This window comes from Hippichthys cyanospilos, chromosome 20 (genome assembly GCF_059441005.1).
Source record: "Hippichthys cyanospilos isolate Australia breed blue-spotted pipefish chromosome 20, RoL_Hcya_1.0, whole genome shotgun sequence".
Lineage (NCBI taxonomy): Eukaryota > Metazoa > Chordata > Actinopteri > Syngnathiformes > Syngnathidae > Hippichthys > Hippichthys cyanospilos.
Genome location: NC_142388.1, coordinates 6,867,288 through 6,889,766, shown reverse-complemented (window position 1 = coordinate 6,889,766; position 22,479 = coordinate 6,867,288). Strand labels below are relative to the sequence as shown.

The 22,479-nt window shown below is 39.2% G+C and overlaps 2 protein-coding genes across 14 annotated transcripts in view; one reads left to right on the top strand and one right to left on the bottom strand.

Annotated features, from left to right (window-relative positions):
- Positions 1-6,774, top strand: part of ptprk (protein tyrosine phosphatase receptor type K) — a 94,240-nt gene extending 87,466 nt beyond the window's left edge. For 7 of the 12 annotated variants that reach the window (XM_088402990.1, XM_088402991.1, XM_088402994.1 and 4 more), the window contains 8 exons: positions 937-1,086; positions 1,838-2,011; positions 2,847-2,864; positions 3,527-3,658; positions 3,727-3,852; positions 3,937-4,100; positions 4,617-4,752; positions 5,085-6,774. In XM_088402990.1, coding sequence (XP_088259116.1) covers positions 937-1,086; positions 1,838-2,011; positions 2,847-2,864; positions 3,527-3,658; positions 3,727-3,852; positions 3,937-4,100; positions 4,617-4,752; positions 5,085-5,138 — 954 coding nt within the window. In that variant the 3' untranslated portion in view covers positions 5,139-6,774. The remainder of the gene's footprint in view (positions 1-936; positions 1,087-1,837; positions 2,012-2,846; positions 2,865-3,526; positions 3,659-3,726; positions 3,853-3,936; positions 4,101-4,616; positions 4,753-5,084) is intronic. The other 5 variants (XM_088402997.1, XM_088402996.1, XM_088402995.1 and 2 more) reach the window with 1 other exon arrangement.
- Positions 6,775-11,496: 4,722 nt separating this feature from the next.
- Positions 11,497-22,479, bottom strand: part of dlgap2b (discs, large (Drosophila) homolog-associated protein 2b) — a 62,153-nt gene continuing 51,170 nt past the window's right edge. For both annotated transcript variants that reach the window (XM_088402755.1, XM_088402756.1), the window contains 6 exons: positions 19,527-19,885; positions 18,823-18,908; positions 18,315-18,721; positions 17,187-17,278; positions 15,192-15,344; positions 11,497-14,783 (listed from right to left, as the gene is read on the bottom strand). In XM_088402755.1, coding sequence (XP_088258881.1) covers positions 14,568-14,783; positions 15,192-15,344; positions 17,187-17,278; positions 18,315-18,721; positions 18,823-18,908; positions 19,527-19,885 — 1,313 coding nt within the window. In that variant the 3' untranslated portion in view covers positions 11,497-14,567. The remainder of the gene's footprint in view (positions 14,784-15,191; positions 15,345-17,186; positions 17,279-18,314; positions 18,722-18,822; positions 18,909-19,526; positions 19,886-22,479) is intronic.

The window sequence follows — 22,479 nt, the reverse complement described above, 5'->3', positions numbered from 1 at the left end:
CTAGGGCCAGACACGGTAAACCACGCCCCGTCGGACCCGGGACATGCACGGTACAGGTTGAAGGGATGACATCCATATCTTTCATCTATTTGTTTATGACATTGACTCACTGTTGTCACCTCGGTCTAATGAAAAAGAAAAAAAAAAAAAAAAAAAATATATATATATATATATATATATATATATATATATATATATATATATATATATATATTACAAAAAACACATCCTTGTAAGATGAAAAGATCTGTAAGTTTGTTGTATTTCTTTTTAAAAGTCACATTATTTACAATTAGTATTTTTGAGGAATAATTTGAAAAGCTTTGCACCATTTGGCAGCAGCTAAAAATAAATCAAGTCAACATTTGCACTCGTTTACAAGATGAAATAGTTGCATGTGTCAAACCGATTTGGTAGGCGAGCAAATGAATGCTTTACATTAATAAGAACATATGTATTAGGTGACTAAATGTATCACTAACACCGTAGCATGCTTTGAGTGCAGCTCACCAAATATATATATATATATATATATATATATATATATATATATATATATGCTTTTTGGTTCATTTGTTTTTGTATAATATACAGGCCTTGAATTTTAAACGTATTTTAAATTCAATTAATCAATTGACAATTCCACATTTTAACCCATTTATCATTTATTTTGTAACCGCATTGGGAACATTTGTTACTTTTAATTTTAGTCATTAAAATCAGAGAAATCCCCCCCTAAATTCAAATGACCTTGAAAAATATTCACTCAAGTCTTCACCGATCATCTCCATAACTCCGCCCATCATCCGCCACCTTTCAGTCACTGTCTGTTTTTTCACCTCCAACAAGTTGTTGCTGTGTCAATGATTATTGTAGCCCTGAAATAAATGTGTGCACACATGATAATAAAACACCATCCTCCCATGCGTTCCCCAGGAGCAGTACATATTCATCCATGACGCCATATTAGAGGCGTGTCTCTGCGGAGAAACGGCCATTCCCGTCTGTGAGTTCAAAGCTGCGTTCTACGAGCTCATCCGTATTGACTCCCAGACCAACTCGTCCCACCTGAAAGACGAGTTCCAGGTAATCGTCAGCCAGAAAATTGCTTAAAATGTCACAATAAATTGTTAATTCATTCTACTAATCTACTAAGATTGGACCTTGTTTGAAGTGAGTGGAGATAACCAGTCATTATGTATTATCTTCAAAAACATAGATATTTAAACAAAATCTGCCAAAGTTAGGACTCGCATTAGCATTAGCACGCTAGCGCTTAACATTTAAGGTCAACAAACACTACACAACAAATACTACCTACTACTATAATAATACATGTAATACTGTTACAGATGATGCGTCACCAATGTTCCCTAAATGAACTACTGTGAGGTCATTAACTTCCTGTTCTTCTTCTTCCTCTTGTTTCTTATTGGGCTGCCACTTACAGATTGAAATTTGCACTCCTAAAATCAAGCCACGATAGTCTGATAGTAGTGACAGTTTATATTCTCGCGTAATACAGCCCGATGCTTTTGAGGAAGTTGTTTTCATTTATTTTGGGACGCTCCATATGCTAATCTTGCCCGTAAAGTCAGTACAGTACAAAGAGCGGCAGCCATTCGGCCACTAGGTGGTGTCATATGTCAAAGTGGTCTTTGTATATTTGTTTGATTTTGATTTTTTTCCCCAAAGTATTCGTGTGGAATGTTTTTATCACTTTTCAGTAGTTGAACGTTACCTTTTTTTACTCACTCTTTTTTAATGGAACATGATCTCTTTTTTTTTTTAATGGTAACACTGCAAAAACCACAACTTTTGTCATTGCTTCTTCCAGACTTTAAACTCAGTGACTCCACAGCCTCAGCCTGAAGACTGCAGCATTGCATTGTTGCCTAGAAACCAGGACAAGAACCGATTCATGGACGGTCTTCCGCCTGACAGATGCCTGCCCTTCCTCATCACAATAGACGGAGAAAGTAGCAACTACATCAACGCGGCTCTTATGGATGTAAGTTCCCGCAGCAAAGAACAACACATTCCATTGGACAATATCGTACTCTCGCTTGGCAAATTATTTAACGCCGTTTGAAAAATGGGAAAAAGTTGAATAGTTTTAGTATGGAAATAGACACTACTGGTCAAACATTTTAGAAGTGTCAACAGCAGCGGAAAAAAACGTACGATTAAAATGCCTGCTTGATTGTGGTTTTCTAAAACCTTTGACCGGTAGAATACATGTCGAATTGGAATACTCGTGTTTATTGAGGCACTCACACACACACTTGCAGTCTCCCCTCCCTGTTTGTGTGATGCAAGAAAGCTAGAGACAAATCCAGGTTCTAATTCAAAGGGAAAAGAGCAATCAAATGGTACTATGACTGTAAAGCGTCTCCCCGGGATATTTGCTATTGTTAGTTTTTGGGTTTTTTTGGGGGGTGGGGGGGAGTCTGTTGGGGTGTCTTAGTGGAGTCTGATATTCATGAGAAATTAGAAGGATGACGACGGAGAAAAAAAATACAATCTCATTCAGGAAGAAACCATACTTCAGTTCTTGGAAAGGGCGGGGTTTCAAAACGCCATTGAGGTGATCCCATGCAACAGAATCAGTCATTTTGCATCTTAATTTCTTTTTGCTGTCGTCCTCCTAAATTCTCATGACGAATACTTGAGATAGTGTGACTTGTGAGGATTTGTAATGGTCTTACACTGTTATTTCCACGGTGAGTAAAAAAAATATAATAATAATAATAATTTGCGTAGTAGGATTGTGATTAAAGCTGATGGACTTGGTTTGTCAAAATCCGTCTTAGTTAAACTTGCCTTTTGGCCTCTCTCTAACCAAGCTGTCAGAGGAGTTCCAGGTAATGGGATTTCACTTCAAATCTTCCAATACTGGATTTGTTTCATGGCTTCGCCGTCAATCCACCAGTCGCCGCCTCCAACGTCTTGCCATAAACACCCCCGAGTTCCTGCGCCCTCATGCCCCCCCCCCCCCCCCCCTTGCCCCCACACACAAACACCATTGACACATGCTACACATGTGGCTGCGTCACGTCAGTTCATCACACGTAGAATATGACTTGTTTTGATTTGTTTGGCATGCTACTCACCCCTGCATGATGACGTATGTGATCAAGCATCTAGAACAGCGCTGTCCAAACTTTAGTGGCTATTGAGTGACCATTAGCGGCTGAATTTAAGCCCGATGCTCTTTTTTACATGGACATAAATAAGTACCTGGGATTGAGTGTCTGGAATCTTGAAAGAAAAACGAAAATATAAAGTAGATCTTTGAAATGCATTTACTGTGTATTTTGTATGCTGGTCAAGAGGCTACAGAAAGCCAGAAGCTATTAGTTTTACGCCAGAGGCCACGGGCCGGATAAGCTTGGACTGCGGTCCGCTTTCGGTCCCCAGGCCGGACTTTGAACACGCTGATCTAGAACCTATGTGTTTGCGAGACCAACGGAGAGCAGCGCCTCCCCTCATGGCGTCTGACTCGATGTCTGTGGTCGCCTTTCAGAGCTACAGACAGCCGGCCGCCTTCATCGTCACCCAGCACCCTCTGCCCAACACCGTCAAAGACTTTTGGCGCCTGGTGTACGACTACGGCTGCACCAGTCTGGTCATGCTCAATGAGATTGACCTAGCGCAGGTACACAGTGTTCCCACGGAAGCGTGACGCGGTCTTTTATCTCGTCTGACGTTGGACGGTATTCACAGGGCTGTCCCCAGTACTGGCCGGAAGAAGGCATGTTGCGTTACGGACCCGTCCAAGTTGAATGTATGTCCTGCTCGATGGACTGTGACGTCATCAGCAGGCTCTTCAGAGTCTGCAACCTCACCAGGGTGAGTGGAAACGTGACACCTAGCTTTTTACGCAAAGGTGAGAAATCCGTTTTCCCTAATCTCGCTCTTATGTTGACGTTTTAGCCTCAGGAAGGCTACTTGATGGTTCGCCAGTTCCAGTACTTGGGATGGGCGGGGCACAGGGAGGTCCCGGCGTCAAAGCGCTCCTTCCTCAAGCTCATCCTGCAGGTGGACCAGTGGCAGCGTGAGGGAGAGGAAGGCGAGGGAAGGACCATCGTCCATTGCCTGTAAGGAAACGCTCAACGCAGTGGACGGCTTTTTGGCTCCCGGTTTTGTTTTTTGTTTTTTCCGTTATACTTTTATTACCAAAATTTAAATATGCTTGCTTATTGGACTATAAAAAGTTTTAGGTAATTTTTTGTAGATAATAATCTTATGTATGGTCGCCGTGGCAAGTGGGGGGTGCGAAATGTTGTCTGGGGGGCTCTCGGGTAATCACTAACCATATGTTACTACCATACTAAAGTAATTGGTTATGTAATCTATGATCTTAGTACGAAGTAATACACGTATAACTGAACTGTACTAAACATGCACAAATTCCAAGTTAATTTACTTGTTTAGCCATTGTCATCATTATTATAATGAATTTATGAACAAATAATTTACTTGTAAATTTAATACCTTCCAAATAATAACCCAATTACATGATAGTACTGTTGTGTATAGTTTTTTTTTCCTCCCAAACTTTTATGAACCACTTATCTATAATCAAGCAATTGTGTTTTTGTTTTTTTGTAAAGAAATGGAGGAGGCCGCAGCGGCGTGTTCTGTGCCAGCAGCATCGTGTGCGAGATGGCCAAGAGGCAGAGCGTGGTAGATGTCTTCCACGCTGTCAAAACATTAAGGAACAGTAAACCCAATATGGTGGACGCTCCGGTGAGGCCAAACACTGATTACTGTTGTCTTTAGGGGGAAAAAAAAAGATCGGTTGCTTGAGTTTGTTTTCCATTGTTGCTGGGTGAAAAAAGTCGACCAAGTCGGGCGGTCGATTTAAAAGATCAGCCCTTTCATGCTAACGTCTGCAATGTGGCTGCCACCGCAAAGTGGAAAAGGCATACTACAGCAGTAGTACTCAAGAAAAAATACACATATGCGTTGACTAAATTTTATTGGTGTCTAAAAAGTTCATTTGTGTAGAAGACTCAGGAATAATTTCAAGTACATAGAAGAGAATGTATTTGTAAATAAGATTGCTTGTGTGTCTCCAGGAGCAGTACAGGTTCTGCTATGACCTGGCGCTGGAGTTCATCGAGTCCTCCTAAACCTATAGGAAGATGGTGGAGGAGAGCAGAAGAAAAAAAAAAAAACATCCTTTGCCCCACGCGGCTGCTCACCTCATAGCATGTCGCCATTCCATCCAATACTAAGTGAGAGCGCCCCCTCATGGACGTGTGCCGAACAGACTTTGAGCCTGATATTGTACAGCTTCTCGAGTGCCAGCGGGCCCCCGGGTACGAGGGGCCACAAGTCAATGTTTATTCTCCGGACACGCCATGTAAGCGCTTCATAACTGCCACCAGCTTCAGATGATCATCACGTTTCTTTTTTTTTTGTTGTTGTTGTTTTTCAGGTCAAACAATCTTTTCAACACGTTATTTCACCGAAATGTCCATTTTAGAGACTGATTTGAAAGTTTGACGTTTACATGTTGACTATTGTGTTACACGTTTGCATTTGTCACACGATGAAGAAGTTATTTGTAGTCAAAAAAAATGTGATTTTTTTTTTTAATTTGTATTTTACATATTTTTTGTACGTTTATTTTCTTTTTATTTTTTTTCTTTTAGTAAACAATTTGAGTTACATTGTTTTGTAATCCAGGGCTGGGCCCAACTATATACTTTCAATAGCTAATTAGCAATTAGCTTTTGCATCCCGATTGGTTCGATTCAAATTATAACATTGTCCCTCGGCTTCGTTAATTTTCGTGCACTGGCGGCCGACCCACATATTTTTCTCTCCTATTAAGCCGCCCGCGGATGTTTTATTCATAAGCCAAAGACTTGTTGTAAATATGTGTATACAGTCCAAGCACATTGTTCGTATTTATTGTTTACTTGCGTTGCTTATAAGAACAATCATTCTTCACTCCGCCATCACCATGAAGCGCCATGATGTAACGGGCCCGCCAGTCAGCGGAGAGTGCAAGAAAAACAAGCTGTATATCGGAGCATTAAAGGTACGCTAGTTTTTTTTGTTTTTGTTTTGTTTTATTCAGTATTTACTCTGTAGTATTGTCTTGTTTTCATCTGAAATGAATCTGTGACGTTACCGTGCTTTATTTGGTGCAAAAAAACAGCCCCCGTCGTGCTAAGTGCAGTATTTGGGTTTCATGGTTCGGACGGGATGAGCTGTTTTTCTGTCCCGCCGGAAGAGAAAGCGACGCTTGTGCCTAATCACTTTTTTGGAGTTGTTGTTTTGAGCGGCGTCCTCGCATGGAGAGCCGACTCGGACTTGTGCCGACTGACGTTGTTTCCGTTTGGCGCAAGCTCCGCTTGGACAAAAAAAGACAAAAAGAAAGTTGTAAATAGACGACAAAAGATGTTTGGCTCTCGCAAAGTTGCATCCTGTACATAGTACAAGGCTCTAATGTTGAGATTTCATGGACAGGCGAAATGTTACATCACTTTGTACAAACAAATGTTTAATGTTAGTTCTCTTGGTGGACCCGATTTTTTTTTTCCAGTTTGTTTGGGTTGTTTTGTTTTGGTTTTTTTTTGGTTGGGAAAAAAAAGATGTCAAAGCAATAGTAAAATACCGGATTTTGTGACATCACTAAAGTAAAAGTGGCCAAGTGACGTTTGCTGCCAAGCCAGTCTGAATATAAAGTCAATATTCATAGTTATTGTCTGTAATGTTTGACTTCTTTGCTGTAATAAAAAAACACCACTACTTCCACGATGACTTGAATTTTATGAACACACACCAATAAAAAAAAAAACAAAAAATCACCTATACTTTTCTCACCTCACTTAGGTAAGTGCACTTATTTCCGTTGCCGTCACATGACGGAGATGCTGTTCTGCTATTGGTCGGTCTCACTCGTTTCAAAATGGCGGAACTGTAAAGCTTTCTTCTATCGCGAGTGGTTACAAAACAGAATTTATAGTGCATTTTGCTGCTTAATTCAAAGTTGAAAGGGTAAGCCATGGGTCCCAAGATTGCTAGTGATGTTAAAGAGAGAAGTAAGAAGATGATTTATGTGGAAACCAAGCTGGAGATAATAAAGAAAACCGAAGCTAGCCTAGCATAAGATACAATAAGCCGTACAAGGGAATATGGGCATAACAAGCGGCACTCAAAGGTACATAAATCTTTTCTGTATTTTAATTATTCATGACGTTTTCTCAATGTATACATATATATTATATAAACGTAGCACTTACTATACTATTGTGGTACCAATTTTTAATATGTATGTTCAATTTTCATGGTTTTGCCTGAGGTTCTAAAGCATTAGCTATTTAACATCAATTTGGATTACCCGCCATCCGGTGAATTCATTTTACGAGCCCAACCGTGTAACAGATTAATCTCGTAACGCGGGTATAGATATAAAAATAAACTTTTTTTTCTGGATTGAATGAGTCAATCATGATCAATCACTTTTTTATTGACTATTTTAGTAGTGATTTATTTGCTAGTTTTTAGTTGCCTTTCACCCAAAAATATTTTAGTCCTTGCCGTCCACTTGGGGACCATCAACATGATCACGCAGGTAAATAACATTTGCATTTGATCTGTATGGCGTTGTACCTTCAAATTTCACCTGACTCCAACTCAAGTCACCGCGTGGAAATGAAATGCCTCACAACCCCGCTGCTTTCTTCAAAAAGTTTAATTTGCTTCTTTATTTACACATGGCGGATGGCAGTAGTTTAAAGAGTCAAATTATACTTTATAAGACAAAGCAAGAAGGAAAATCAAAAAAATGATATGAATTGTTCAATCCAAACCTTGCATTAAAAAAAACAAAACCAAGAAATCTTAGGATAAATGTGCCCGGGTTAAAGTAACCTTGGAAAAGGAAATATTCTATTTTGAAAAGAATCTTATGAACACTAACCAATGTGTAAAATGCTGTAATACTGACCAGCATTGAAACACTAAATAATACATTCATTTTCACTACCCTGCATGCTATCTGAAGAGCCGATAAAATCATGTGGACAAAAGAACTCGGAAACAACAAAAACATGGTCAAGCGCGTAAAATAGTTCCATTCAAATTAGGCATATATTATATTTATATATGTATATATTTTTTTGTACAAATACAGAATATTTGGCATTTATATCCATCCTCATATTTCTTAACATTTCAAAATAGATTGACAATAACCGTCTTTTACACCATCACGTTTCTTGTATTCCAAAACCCCTTAAAAGGCCTTTTTTTTAATTGTTTTTTTTCTACCAACACCTACAACACGACACACTTCTCCACCAAATTCAAACAACAGTGTGACTGCTCTCTCGCCTCATAATTATTTTTATTAAAAAAAAAAAAAAAGAATGGGTTCATGAGAGCTCCTTGGAAGCGTTGACACAATAAGATCAAATTTTTTCAAAAAAGGCAAGTTGAAAAAAAAAAAAGATTACACCCGAATATTAAGCATGTGAACAAAGCTTATTGCTTGAAGAGCAGATAAAAGCAGGCGTCAACCATCAGGTGATGTCATCGCTGCATTTATGAGGAGAGAGAGCACAAAAAGTGAAGGACATCTTTGCATTGCACAAAATAAGGGAAGAAACAAAGCTTCTCAATTCAAGGTCAATCATGAGATCCAGTTTGGGGTTCTGTCGAGTGTGCGTGTGCATTGTGTGTTTGCCGATTGTCAGGATAAAAAAAAAAAAGGAAAATTCCATAGCTTGAGCACCAGTTTAAACTTTGATGCAAATGGCGCGTCGAAGTGTGTTGTTTTGAAAACTTAAAATTATTCGCTCTTCTGAAACACATACACACATATTTATGCTGCATAGTACACTATCATGGCCTCCAAGCCCACCTGCAGAATTGCCCCCCCCCCCCCTCCCCCCATAACCACGCAGTGAGGTAACGAGACCAGCCTATCAGCTTCTGCCATTCAGATGTTCATAAAAATGTTCACAGATGTATTTTTCAATCTAGGACAGTGGTTCTCAAATTGAGCTACTTGAAGGAATTTCATAGGATACTCGAAATTTTAAATAAAACAAACATCCTTTAAAAATAACCATTGAATTAATTTTTCCAGGAAAATAAAAATTCATAGAAAACATTTAATGTTCAGCAGGTCATTCAATTTCATTCTTGTAAAAACTCAGATTCTCCCTCATACTAGAATGGTTCGACCCAATTTGTCACGTGCCACCTCTCGTCACCTGTCAAGTTAGTGTGTGTGTGTTTTTTTTAAACACATCTCTACTATGAGATTAAAAAAGGTTCCTCTGCGGGGGTCTCTAAAATGCATGTTAAAAAATAAATGTAAATTCAAGTGAGCCAATCCGTGATTTCTTCAAGAGCGGTAAGATGGTGGGAGGCAACATCACAACAAAAAACAAAAGATAAAAACAAAAGGCCATTACGATATTTTTAAGCCTGTTAAAGGACGACATACTGCGAAAAGTGCCCTCACGTACCCTAATTTGAGAACCACCATTCGAGACGATTGAATAAATAGTAGTGTAGTCTCAATGAAGTACGGTAGCCTTTAAAGGTCAAAAAACAAGAAATCCTATAAGTAGATTATCGCACTAAAATAGTATTTATATTGTTAAAAAGTTGTATTTTTAAACCATAGTGCAACCCGATGCTTCCCCTCCACTAAATCTTGCTGTGATATCAGGATGAATTTATGAATTTGAATGTTGCATTGACCCCCCTTCTAAAGCGAAATGGTCAAACCCCGCCGGGTGTGACTCGAACCAAGTTTGCAGCCCTTTGTAACGCTAAGAAGTAGTAGCAGCAGCCATCAACATGCACATGGACGCTATAAGGCACCTGAGGAATCGTCATTTACATAGTCGCCTAAGCCCCTTCGTAGCAAATATATTTGGGTGTCATCGCCATCATGCGCTTATGATATCATGATTATACTATAGCCCCGCAGGATACCAGTCACTGTGTGTCTCTGCATGTGAAAGTAACACATGCGATGGTGGTTTAACCCCAGCATATATCTAAAACCCTGTAAATTCCTCACCACACGGTACTACAAGTACACACACACACACATGCATCAGATTGAGAAGGTGTTTGTTGTCCTTGGACTGATGTGTGTGTAATGCATGAAAGAACCCAAAAGGTCTCAGGTGTATAGATCACCTATCGAAGCAATAAATAGGTTCTCTCATATGTCCAAGTTATTCCCAAATGAGTTTTATACCGTTTTAAATCCATATTTATCAAATAAAATAAAGCCAAAATTAAAAAAAAAATAATGAGCAAATTTTGGAGTCTTTGTACTAAATGTGATGTAAAAAGATGTGAAATGCAGTACGGTGGCGCCTTGAGATTGGAATGGCAGCAATTTGGCAAAGGCGCCACTCCCAGCTGAAGTTTATTATTCTGGTTGTGTATTTGAAACACCCGCATAATTTTGCTGTTAGTTTAAAGTTCACACATAATGTCATAGAGAAGCTAACAAATAGCGCCTAGAGTTGCTTTTTGCGGTGGTTTTCAAATGGGGGTACTTGAGGTTTTAAATAAACAAACAGGTGAAAATCCTTTAAAAATATTTATTGAATTAAATGTTTTAAGAAAATATAAAACACTTTATGTTCAGTAGGTTATTCAATTTCACTATTGTCAAAACTCAGATTCTCCCCCAAACTAGAATGGTTCGACCCAACTTGTCATGTGCCACTGCTCGTTACCTGTCAAGTTAACAATTTATTTTTGGGAACGCATCTCTTCTAAGACACTTGATGTTGATTATTGTTGGGGAAAAAAATATTTATTAATAATTACGTTAATTATTTTTTTTGTGAAGAGATCTCCACTGTAATCCCAAAACAGGATGCTTTATGTTTAATATTTTTCTGTAGACAAATATTTATTTATAAGTATAATTTTTCGAGAACAGGTCAGACATTTTATATTGATTATATATACAGCATCACTCAGTCAGATTTATAATCTGCAAAAAATATGACAATTACCGAGAAACATAATTTGACATTTATTTCTTTAAGTACTGTACAATAAAATAGGGAGCTCAATTTTTCAGACTGACAAAAAGTTATTTTTTTCATGAAAATTGATAGCGATGACAGTCTTGAGTTACAAGTGTGGCCACCGAACAAATTCAGCTACTATCTCAAGGCACCACTGTAGAGTTAAAGGTAATTGAGCAGCTTTGTTTTTTCACAAGTTTCACAAGTGCGCATCAAACTGGTAGCCCTTCGTGTGATGCAATACCCAAGAAGCAGAGGTGCAAAATAACGGGGCGGCTTCAGGAATACACAGGGACCCCCCACCCCATGCCCCCCACCCCATTTTGAGCCACAATACAAAAGCAATGTTTGCACCATTTGTATATATTACTGTTTGTAGTTTGTTTTTATATAATTTATTGTATTTAAATTGATGTTTTTTTAATTATCATAAATATGTAAATAAATAAATAAAAAATACTGGTGTGTTTATAACACTTTAATATATTTCAATATATAATAAATAGTATCATATGTAATCTATTATGTAATAAAATAATATACAAATATAAAAGAAAGAATAAATTATAAGTTGCCCTGAAAGCATTTCATCCTACCCACATTGAATGACCATTATTGTAGGTTTAAATCACTATTTTTATTTTATTTCTCCTCTAGGACCAGCCAGAAAAAAAAAATATTTTTTCGAAAAAAAAAATCTGCATTCTACGACATGGGTTTTCATTTACAACCATACCTATCGAAGTTTTACCTCGCTATTTTTTAAATATATTTTTCCTTGTCAGACCAGTCAAAATAATAGCAATTTTATTTATTAAAAATAAAAATTCAACCTTCTATGTACTATGTATTTCCCTTTTTGAAAATATGTTTTTACCTCACTGTTTTTCTTGATATTTTTCCTCCTAAATGGACCAGACAAAAAAACTGCAATTTTATTTATAAAGGAAATCATCCTCTATAACTTCAATTTTTCTTTTATAATCATATCTATTGCAGGTTTACCTTGCTATTTTTCTGAGTAGTCAAAATAGACAAAAAAAAATGCAATTGTATTTATTTTTTAAAAAATTCAACCTTTCCTATATGGATTTTCATTTATTTAATTTATACCCATATCTATTGCAGATTTCCTGACTAGATTAAAAAAAGAAATGACTTTATGTATTTATTCTTTTAATGAAAGACACAAATGGAAAAAAGATGGGGAACAAAAAAAAATTAATAAATAAATTTCTACTTTTTGGTTACACTGGATATTTTTGGCAATGTAACCCCTGCGATAAAGGAGGAAACACTGTAATAGAATTTTACTTGTCAATGTAGAACAAAAAAAATAATCTGCAAAGAATAATTGCTTGGAATCGACTCCTATTTAGTAATCTGTCAAATCAAGTTGAATGCTAGCGCTAAGTGCTAACCTAGCTTGAGCGTTTTCCAAGCTAGTTTATTGACAACCACCAAAGTTTAAAAAATAAACGTTCACTCCAAACATAACATTCTACTCCAATGAACGTGAAGCTGTTTGGTTATTCCAACAAACACCATGTGTTCAATCCCGCATCTTTAGCCTAGCTAAAAACGTTAGCTAGCTTGTTTGAGTGTACTTTGACAGAAAGACGAGCGAGGACGAGCGCATTGCAAAGATGATCCTTCCTCACGTCACAATTGAGCACACACACACACACACGCACGCACCAGCGCAGAGACAACGGGCACCATGTTGATAAATCTCTGTTTTAAAAAGTCCTTGAGTGTGTCTGTGCGCGCGTAGGCCCGGGTTAAGGACAACACTTGGAGAGTAAAAAGCAGCACCATTTACTATAGTAACTGACCAGTGTTAAAGTGTCATTTGCGCCTGTCGTTTGTCAACTAAATGATGTTTTATTGTGTGTGTAATCTGAGCTAAATGTTGACGCGTGCCCGAATCGACCGATACAAAGAATCTTTTAAATCAAGCCAACGATCCTGTCGATACCAAATGAACCATGTGGAATGGCATGAAAAAAGAAAAAACGACAACTGTCCTTTGCAATTCAACTGCAACATTATCACGTGAGCTTCATAAACTACATTTCCCTTGGAAATACAAACGTGAATATCGTAAGGCGCAAAAATACTTTGTTCCGTACTCTCCTCTTGCGCAACCTCTTGAGTCCGTAGACGAACGTGTTCTGCGATGTGAACGCATCCGGCAGCAAGCAAGAAAAATTCAGTTCCGTGGGGTCAAATGGATGAAGGTTGAAATGGTGGTGCGGGATTTTTAACGTTAGTTTCAAATTCGGGTTATTTTAACTCATTCACTGCCATTGGCGACTATAGGCGCCAAAGATCCACTTTTACTGGACTGGCAGTGAAAAAGTTAAGGATTAGAAACTCAGTGTACCGAATATTAATTTACTTAACTCTCCTGTTATGTGTGTTTGCAAGGAACAGCAATAATGTCCCTGGGTCACTTTGACCCGGGGTGTATTTAGTCACCCTAACATGTCTGAAATGTGTAAAATCCAAATCCAATATTTTGTTTCAACCAACGTCAAAAACTCTTTTGTTTTCTGGATTAGTAACAATATCTTGGGTCAATTTGACCCGGAGTCTTGTGTAATTATCCAAATGATTCAGAAACTTTTATTTTGTGTAATCTTGCTCGCTAACAAATCTTGTGGGTCATTTCTTTCCTCTCAGAAATAGTAATGATATCCCTGGGTTATCTTAAATACCCATGTGTTACCTTTTTTTTTCTGGGTCAATTTGACCCAGGGTCATGTGTAGTTATCCAAAAGTGTCAAATAATTTTTTGGTTTGTATCCCAATCTTTCAGATATTTTATTATGTGTAATTCTGCTCACTAAAAAAATCTTTGTATTCCTTGTATAACTTATATTCGTGTGTTACGTTTATTTGTCTGGAATAGTAATAACATCCAGGGTCAAATTGACCCGGGATAATGTGTAGTTGTCCAAGAGCGTCAGATAATTTTAAAGTGTGTAATCCTGCTCACAATCTTGAGATTCCTTTCCTTCTCAGAAAGAGTAATATTATTGCTGGGTCGTTTTGACCCGGGTTTTGCTTATTTCATCAAAAAATTTGCAAAAAGCTTGTGACAAAAATAAGTCCCCAAAAGTGCCTTTTGAATCAATTTGTTGATTGTATACCAGCCGAGAAGACGTTTTGTACTGCAAAAAGTAATTTCAACATTTACTTTCAAATGGGTCAGTTTGACCCACATTATAACAGGAGAGTTAAAATATGGAATAAAACGTGTTGTTTTGGGGGCAATAGCAGCTCTCCAAGGCTCAAGTGATAAAAACTAAAGGGGGAAAGTTAGTTTGAGCTTGCTGCAAGCACCACACCCCGCATAAAAAGGCGTTGAATTGTTTTGGTGGCTGCATTTTTTTTTTTTAAAGGCAAAACATCCTAAAGTGGACGACGGAAGCTCCATGTGATGGCGAGAGCTGGTGTTAGATGGGTCAAAAACAACAACAACAACAAAAAAAGTGAGCTAACGGGAGATTGAAGATGAATCCGCGGACCTCAAAGCCTGGTCTGAGCTTCCGGGATGTAGATCTCGATGCTGTCGGCCCGCTCGGTGGCCGAGTTCTGTCTGAAGGACGCCGCTCGCTTAGCCGCCATGAGACGTCTGCGGGCTTCCTGACGCTGGCGGTCCTGGAGGTCCAGGGATCGCTCCCGCATCACGCCGCCACGTCCCCTGGCGGGCCTCTTGCTCAGAGGGGGAATCCACTTTCGATCCTTGGGAAACACAGCGGCTGTGTCAGAAAAGTTCCAGGACTGGCCTTTTCGCTCAGAATTACAGGATTAGTACTGACATTTTTTGAAATTGCTCTAATCCTGGAACTTTTCTGACAAACTTCAGACTTGAGTGATGGGATGTACTGTAAACTGTTAAATTATGATGTCTAGATTAAATGATTGGAATGAATTCACTCAAGATTGACTGTACTATAGTAAATTTTACTGGAATTAGTTTTTTGTTTTTTTTCTGGGATCAAATTCATGTTTGAGATGTATGCAAGCGCATTGCAGCCACGCCTTTTCACATGATCATTTATTTGTATGTGATATAAGTGGTCATTCTGACGCCAATACCCCCAGTTTGATTCCAGTTTAGTGAAACTGGTTACCGGCAAACTTTTCTACCTTTTTCTCAGGGCTCTCCACCAGTTGCCACTGGTTGCTCTTGATCTGCTGCAGTTCTTCGAATTTGGCAGTGACGTCTTCAATGGAAAGCTGCAAGAGGTCCCAGAAACCGGCCAGGTCCTGAGATGTGGGTCTGGGCATGGCGCTTGGGTCCTTAAAAACAAACAATTGTTTTCATCGACTCGGTTAAATGAGCGCCCCTACACGTAATTACCACTAGAGGGCAGTAAAGCGCCACTAGTTCACCATGTTTTACATATCGTAAAAAAAGTGGGGCTTCAGTTAAAAGATTTATGACCATCAGCTTAATAGCAGCGCCGTTATCTACTTTTCTGTAAAATTTAAACAAAATTCGAAAGAATTAGGGTACGTTTGGCTTTGGTATCTAAATTGCATTTTTAGACACAAAAGCCAAAGCAATTTTGTGTCACCTTTCCCCAACGTTTTAGTAAACGCGTTTTTGTTTGAGTCGTTGTTTGATTTATTTAAAACACACACTTTAAAATACAATGAACGCCACATTTACTTGTCACTTTTCATCGAAATCAGAGCTGAATGACACGTTTACGTAGTAGGCGTATGTATGTATCCTATTTGAGCATTCAAAAATGGATAGAATAATTGACATCCACATAGACCAATGATTTCAGGTGCTATAAAACATTTTCGTACATAGGTAAGTATGCTAACCCACACACCAGCCCAGTAGGGGGCGGAATTTCCCCGTGTACGTTTGTTGCCACTGATCACAATACAGTATATGACAAATTATTTGCACCTGTTTTGTAATTTGTATATCATCCTACTCGCTTTCTACGCTTTTTTCCCCTCTAACAAATATTGTCTTTAGCGGTATGAAATTAATTCGCGTTTGCATGCAAGCTGTTTTAAATACAAGTTAAACTGTCTTATAAACAAAAGACTCGATAGATTCACACCAGACACCACTTGAACCCAGCAAGGACATTAAATGGTGACTTGTTTTGGTGAGTGCATTTTATTTTTCGTAATTCAGTGTATAATGCTATCGTCTGTTTTATCTTTATGGTCAGTCTGCACTGAAATGAGGCTGTGTGTGTTGAGCCCCTTTTTTGTTTTTGGCTGAAATACAGAAAAAAAAAGTTTCTGACAATATCCTTGGCCGCTCGATAACATTTTGTCTGTCGATAAATTCAGTGTTTTTTTTTTTTTTTCTTATTTTATGTTTTAGATATCACTGCATTAATGTCCCCAATTGTCTCTGTTTTTCTTTAAAATAGAAAAAAAAACGTAAACCTTAAAACAAACCAAATCTCGTCCAATGCCCTCAGATGACTAACGAATTGTTTTGATGAAAGATATGAAATATGAATGTGAAAAAATGACATTTTTGCTCTGTAGGAATTGTGGAAATGCTGAAAATGGATTAAAAAGTGAATAGACTGAGCTTGAGTCTGAAGAAATTTCAATCCAATTTTACCATTGGGAATGAATGGGGATTTTGGGAGTGGAAATATTTGAATCGTGGGGTACGCATAGGTTTGACACACACTCTTGAGTCATCAAATTACACAATGTGGTCCTGCATTTATTTTCTCTTGTCCTGCTCTTCTATTGGACTGCACAGGCGGGCCTACTGTTGTGGTCAGTATGTAGGTACTGCAGGTCTGGGTTTGGTGCGGGCACACGGGGACAAAGGATGCAGTGGCAGTCCATTATTCAAACTCTGAAGACCAATTTAAACCGCTGCCTATGCACATTAATGGAAAGGCTCAAGTCCTTTCGATTGGAATTCCCCTTTCGTTTCCCGAGGTCTGCACGGCGGCGGAGGGACCGTCTTTCTATTGATTGCCACGGTCTCTTGCTAGAGGGCGAACAAGATTCTCGAAGCTCACGCAGAAAGAAAAGTGAACGTTTACCCACAATGCACCTCTCTAAGAAGCAAATTAAAAGCATGTTGTCCGGTGCTGAGGGGATTTTCAACAGTACATAAAGGCTGCGTTGTCCATCACTCACCAGGTTTTGCTGACACAGCCAATAAAACTGCTGAAACTTTTGGGACATTAGCAGCTGAGCGCTTCCCACCGCGCTCCGGATTTTCCCTAGAACTGCAAACAGAGAAAGAGTCTAACAAGAGAATCAGCACAAATAAAAAATATGGAGCAGTTTCTTTTCGGGAAAATTCACAGGAAATTAATTATTTGCAGGACTTTTTAAAATTGATTATCCAATTGATTATTCATCAAATAATCACGTAATCTGAACGGGATTACATAATTGATGTATTCATATATATTTATTATCCTTTATACACATGAATTTTTAGACAAAAATCATTAGCAATTATGATTAACATTAGCGATAACGATAGCCTTTAAGGTCAACAAACATTAACTACCATTTTAGTTTAATTTATGTTTTTAAAAATGCAATTTTCATTTTAATCATGGCTCGCGGACGAAATAACTTAATATTCATCCTGACTCGCTTCAAGACACAATCGATTCCATACAATTGACAAAAAGATGATCAATTCGTGATGCATTATAGCTGCAATATTTAATCGATTAACCAACAACCACTCATTAATCAAATCTAACAATGTTTTTAGTAAATAATTTATAGGCCTAAAATAGTCCAAATTGGCATTAGACCAATTACTTGTAGTACTTAGTTATGTAATGTCTATATTATTATTTAATCATCGATTGCTTTAGAAGTTGTGCAGCTTTACTACTTAATTGCCTAAGTAATCAATTATTTTAGTTTCCTATGTAATCGGTTACTTCGATACCTAACAAAAAATTACCTTAGTACTTAAATACCTTGAGTACCTTAATTACCTTTACTACTTAATACCTAAAGAAATGCAAAAAGGAGCCATTTTTAGGCTCTTTGGTTTAAGCCAAATACACACTTAATTGACAAAATAATCAATAGATTTAATAATCAATAGATGAAATACTCATTAGCCGGCCTAAAGAAATAAAAGTAAGAAAATAATCCCTCAGTTGTTTGCAACAGACTGTTAATTTAGTCTAAATAAGATGAGTGATGTTTGGTGTTTATCCCGTCAGCCCGGTGCTGCCAGATGTCCGACGACAAACGCGGATGCAAGACGAAAACAAAAAGAAAGATGCTCACTCTCCTCCGACAGATCGTGCTCCTCGGCCTCCCTCTCCATCTCTTTACACCATTCCTCCATCCTTTTGGATTCGTTATGGAGAAGTTGCATGAACCAGCCGCCGTCCCTGCGAAGAGGAGACACTCGGCCCGTCTCGCCGGCCTCCAGGCCGGGTTCGGCCAGCCAGGGTTCGGGCTGCGGGCTGGGGGGCCCGCTGGAGGCCCGGTAGTCCTCCCTGTAGCTGAACAGGCCCTGCGTGCGCACTGTGCGGATGGCGCCGTACTGCGTGGGGGTGCTGGGCTCAGAGTGGCGACCGAAAGCCCCGCCGAACTGCAGACCCTTGTCCTCCATGGAGGGGAAGCCCTCCAGCTCCATGTCGGCTTGCACTGCGGTGGTAACGCTGTTGGAGCGCTTGACCCGCCCGCGCCTGAACGGGCAGAGTGCATCCGATTCATGGTGAGGTACAAAACCAGGATGTGGTTGAGAGTCAGGATGACAGTGGTGAACGACAAGGAAATCGCCATGTACCTTTTGTGATCCTCTACCTGGATACCGATAGAGTGAAACTGAGGAAGACCTTTGCTTTCCGTCTCAGAGTCTGTCACAGTTTCCACCTGTTGAAGACATGGCACCAATGGACAAATCAGGAGACTTGTAGCTTGTCATTGGACAGTTGTAAAAAGGAGCAAACCTAAAATGGAGCATAACACAATCTCAATATAGAAAAGTCTGAGGACTTACTGGAGATAAGTCAAAAGATGAATACCTAATACCTAAATTATTTGATTGCAATCTGTAAATTGAATGAAATGGATTTTTGATTTCAACTTGAAGCATTTTTCGAATGCAACAAGAGGTGCTGTCGAGTCAGTCTAACTTGCGGTTTGAACAAAACAAACTTTAGTTATGATTTAGCTGGACAACCGCGTACACCTCTGCTGTTTCATGATTCTAAATGGGGCGTTCAAATTCGTTCCTCAACGGCGGCTAAACTGCATGTTTTTTATTACACCCGATTCAAAAGATCAACTCATTAGAAAGCTGAGAAGAAGCCTAACAATTCCGAGAAATTGAATCAGGTGTCTTGGAGTAAGAGGAACATGCAGGATCGTGACAGTTGAGGACTGAAGTCTTCCAGTTAGCAGTTAGCACTCAGCTTGGTTGCTACAGTGCTCAACGGGGTTGTCAAGGCCATTGCAATCATTCCATTTCGCTCATTACGCTCTACACACCTGTATCCCAATAGAGGATCTAGGGGTTTTGAGGTACTCCTCCGCCTTGGATACCAACACGGCTTTGTCGCACGTCTGAATGGAGCTGTGGCTGCCCAAAGACGCGTGCCTTTTTGGCGCCGCGGACTCCATAGCCATTGTGACGGCCTTGGAGCTGTCCAGACTGTCCATGGAGCTGTAGATGGGACGTCCCAGGCTGTCGGTGGCCCACAGACCGCCTCGCTGTTGCCTCCCCTCCTGGTAGGCATCTTGGGTGGATTCGGTGCTGCTCTGGGCTGTCACAGAGATAAGAGGCTTGGTGGTGGCGCGCGGGGGCACAGGAGGTGGGGTCTTCTTGAAACTAGGAGGGTATGACACCGCTGGATAGCACAAGCGGGATGACAAGACGAGGACAAGGCAAAACAAGGGTAGAAAATGAATAAAAAAACAAAAGGTAATGAAGAAAGAAATTCCCAGAAAAAAAAAATCCCCAGAAGCTAGAGGCAAGCGACTGAAATGCATGATGGGAATTCGGACACTTTTAAGAGGGTAAACGTCATTAAGGCGATGTTGCGTTAGTTGCAAAGCGCCGGTGTGGAAAATGTGAAATGATGGTTAAAAGAAGAGACTTCTCGTGTAAGCTCCGACTGATTAAGACTCGTGTCCCAAGACTTTTGTTCACATAGACCTAACACTCCATTCATAAAGTAGCAGTCCTATTTTGTATTCGTTTTAATCAAGGTTCGAAAAAAGTTGCAATGATGTTTGCGGACGGTTTTTACTTGATTTTTTACGTAACTTCACAATGACACTGGGAACGATGTACTTTTTGTTTTCGTAAGAAATGAAAAGAAAAATCGGAAAATGAAACCATTTTTTCAGCAATCGGCTCCAAATGTTCCACAAAAATCATTTGACACATCAGTAAAAAGCGATCTTACGCCGTAAAACGCTAGCTTGTTAGCTGACCGGACTATAGTTTACCTAGTAAAAAAAAAATACTACTCTTCATTGTTGCTTGATTAAAATTTCTTCCTGCTCCGAGGAAGCAGTTATCGTAAAATTTTCTTTTCTAGCTAGGAAAGATTTTGAGGGGTCAGATACAGCACCGCTCTCATGTTTGAATCGGAATGAGAAGCTAGCTCTTACGTCCTCTTAAATATTCAAGTCAGGGTCATACTGGCAAGCTGACTAATTGAATACACATGAGCAAAAAGTGATATGCTTCACTTTCATAAATGAAAATAATATTGTGTTAAAATGCGCGAAATAGTTGCTTGTCTGCCTGAGAGATCGCTAAACATCTGACCCCAGAACCAGCCCTTTTCCCAACTGACCTTCATTTAATTAAATATTAAGTAGGAGAAAGTTCATGTGTCACATGGGTAGAAGAGAACTCACAGAATTTTCTGTATTAGCCCGACAGCCATAAATTGCTTTTGATAATCGAGATAACTGAAGAATCGGGCAATCTGTTGAATGCTAAAACGCATGCGTCAACGTTAGCAGGTGAAGTCACAGCGCTCAATACGCTCACACACAAGCGTGCAGACTACTCGGCTCGGCTCGGAGCTAATGAAGTGCAACAAAACCACAAGAAATTGTGTTAAGACAAATCCCATCGCAGACTTGACTTCCTTCCAACTTGAAGGGGCTGCAGTGCTGCAGGAGACAGTGGGTGGATTCCAAAATGAAGCTTTGTGACTCAGGCAATCTGAAACGCCACATTGTCTATTTATACATCTTCTAGCCATCTGACTTCATTTCAACACGTTAGCCACAGACTCGCTCACCAGCTGGAGGCTGCGAACGAACGAAAGACCACGCTTTCTATGAGGATGAGACTACATTTACATGACACCATTATCTCAAAGTGTATTTTGGAATGCGCCTCGAAAACGCCATTTGCTCTAGATATGTCATGGATTTCTGCTGGTTGACGTAGCGCACTTCACACATGCCCCGACAGCGCTGTGGTTCAAAATGGATTAACCTTTTTGTATGTCTTTCATTTTCAAACAATTTCATTTTTAGCTTTCAGGCTAAACATATTCATTTCTGATGAAAATCAGCCACAAAATGCTCTTGTGCAACTAAAATGTCCAGAAAGTACTGACAAGATAAGTGAGAACCTGAGTCTAAATACGTGTTTGGACACATCTTAATGGATGTCCGCTGGAGACAGCTTTTGAGCCGTTTCTAAAGTAACCCTCATCAATTCACTGTAGGTCAGACAAAGGGACACCCTTCAGCAACTAAACACAAAATAACAACCGTACTGGTACTCCTGGTGTAATTATCTGCTTCCACACATTGACCCGTTGCCATTTCAACACTGCTTGACTCAAAGCTTGTTTGCAACGTGGACACTATGCCATCTATATAGGCGGAGACAAAAGAACAGCACAGATCAACGCTAGCATCCTAATTAGAAGTGTATACCTGATCTATCTATCTATCTATCTATCTATCTATCTATCTATCTATCTATCTATCTATCTATCTATCTATCTATCTATCTATCTATCTATCTATCTATCTATCTATCTATCTATCTATCTATCTATCTATCTATCTATCTATCTATCTATCTATCTATCCCCCTCTCTCTCGCTCTATTTATCCATCTGTCAAGATCGAGCATTAACAGGCTGTTAGATCTATCTATCTATCTATCTATCTATCTATCTATCTATCTATCTATCTATCTATCTATCTATCTATCTATCTATCTAGATCGAGAATTAACAGGCTGTTAGATCTATCTATCCTCTCTCTCTCTCTCTCTCTCTCTTTCATCTCTCCTGCTCTCTCTCTATTTATCATCTCTCTCTCTCTATCTATCTATGCTGAAATAAAACATGGGATATCAAATAATATATGAAACGAATGGCATCAGTACACTTTTATCTTGAAGTTACTCCCTGAAGCATGGTAAAGCAAGATAAAACAAACATGGCAGATTAAGTTGTCA